The following is a 1,592-nucleotide window of genomic DNA, read 5'->3' as shown; positions in this document are numbered from 1 at the left end:
CTGCACAGGAAGGGACACATTGTACAGATTGTAGCATGAGTGGTTTATTTGTAATAAATTCAATAAAACTCTACTGGATATTTTCTTAAAGTAATGCATTTGTGCTTTATTGTTTGTTTTTTTTAAGTTAAATACCAGCTGAACAGCTAGCAATGGCACACTTCACTGTTAAGCTTAGAGATAGATAAGTAAACCAGTCAAAACATGGGACCCTGACAGGTTCTCCAGCATAAATTGTGTATGAAATGCAAAGGCCATTGCAATACTTTTTGTATTTCAAATCTAATCACTCATTAATCGTAATAATATTTAATGAAATGCATTATGTAAGAAATTAATTTTCTAAAATTTAAATTTTCAACATTATTCAATGCATATTGTTGCCTGATGTTGGTTGTGATGATCTGTAAGTAATATTTCCTTTGCACTTTTTATGTTTTTACAGAGGTGACATGAATGACGCCAAGGACGAGGCTGCTAAAGCTCCAAGAAGAGAGAGACGAGCCTCCAGCACAAAGCATGAAAAAACAGCTGAGGGTAAAAAAGACAAGAAAACTCGGTCACATAGATCCAAAAGCAAAGAGGAGGATGCTGTAGAGAAGGATGAGAAGCATAGCAAACACACAGCAAAGAAACGAGATAAATCTCAGAGTCGCAGTAAAAGCAGAGAAAAGAGCAGAGAAAAGAGCAGAGAAAAGAGCAGAAGGTCAAAAAGCAGAGATAAAAGTCACAACCCCAAACGTGATGAGAGGAGAGGTCGCTCGAGGAGCAAAGACCGCAATATTAATAAGAAAGAAAAGGAATCGGAGTCTGATCACAGTAAAGATAGAAATAAGCGCCATGAGTCTGAGAAAAAGCATAAAGAGGACACAAAAGGAAGAAATGGTGAAAGAACTAGAACAAAGTCAAAAAGCAAAGAAAGAACAACCACAAAAGATGGGCGCAGATCAAGCAGCAGAAACAGGGATAGAGGTGGAACTGCAGCATCGAAAGACAAAGAAAAACGAGAAAAAGACAGGGAGAGGGGCAGGGAACGTAGCAGGAGTCAGGAAAGACGATGCAACAGTGAAAGGGAGAATAAGAGGCGAGGAACGTCCAGGGATAAGGAACATCGAACAAGAAGTCCAGACAGAAATAAAACCAGAGACTCGCACAGAAGCAGGCGCTCCAGAAGTAAGAGTAATAAGAGAGACCACAGCAAAGATCGATCATCTCATAGAAAAGACAGAGAAGCCGGCAACCAAAGGAGAAGACGTAGTAGCAGTTCTGATAGTGACAGAAATGATAAAAGGAAAAGTCAAAAGAGCCCAGATTCCAAAAGAAGAGCTAATAGTCCCTCCAAATCCAAAGACAGAAGAAGTCCAGCAAGACCAAGACCAGATAGTACAAAAGGCAAAGACAAAAATGACAGCAAGAGGAATAAATCAAGCTCTAGCTCCAGCTCTGACAGTGACTGAGCCTGTAATGGTGTCCTAAAGGAATAAATTGGGATTTTGTCCCTCTTTTATACCTACTACACACGTAATATGCAGCAACAGCTTCTTATATAGAGTTGAACATATTAACATTCCTCATTCAGTGCAAAAAAAAAA

At 39.1% G+C, this 1,592-nt stretch overlaps 1 protein-coding gene across 1 annotated transcript; it reads left to right on the top strand.

Annotated features, from left to right (window-relative positions):
- Positions 1 to 425: 425 nt before the first annotated feature.
- On the top strand, positions 426 to 1,586 carry LOC111664748 (uncharacterized). Its single transcript, XM_023419472.2, has one exon. It carries the CDS (start codon positions 453 to 455, stop codon positions 1,455 to 1,457), a length of 1,005 nt encoding a protein of 334 aa, XP_023275240.1. The 5' UTR covers positions 426 to 452; the 3' UTR covers positions 1,458 to 1,586.
- The last annotated feature ends 6 nt before the right edge of the window (positions 1,587 to 1,592 follow it).

This window comes from Seriola lalandi, unplaced genomic scaffold, assembly GCF_002814215.2.
Source record: "Seriola lalandi dorsalis isolate HSWRI2012SDOR001 ecotype SW California unplaced genomic scaffold, Sedor1 jcf7180002001734, whole genome shotgun sequence".
In the NCBI taxonomy this organism is placed as follows: domain Eukaryota; kingdom Metazoa; phylum Chordata; class Actinopteri; order Carangiformes; family Carangidae; genus Seriola; species Seriola lalandi.
Note: the sequence above shows the minus strand (reverse complement) of the source record. Positions and strands in the feature narration are given on the sequence as shown.

Coding starts and splice junctions, on each gene's coding strand:
- LOC111664748 (XM_023419472.2), top strand. CDS start 453: ATGAATGACGCCAAGGACGAGGCTGCTAAAGCTCCAAGAAGAGAGAGA.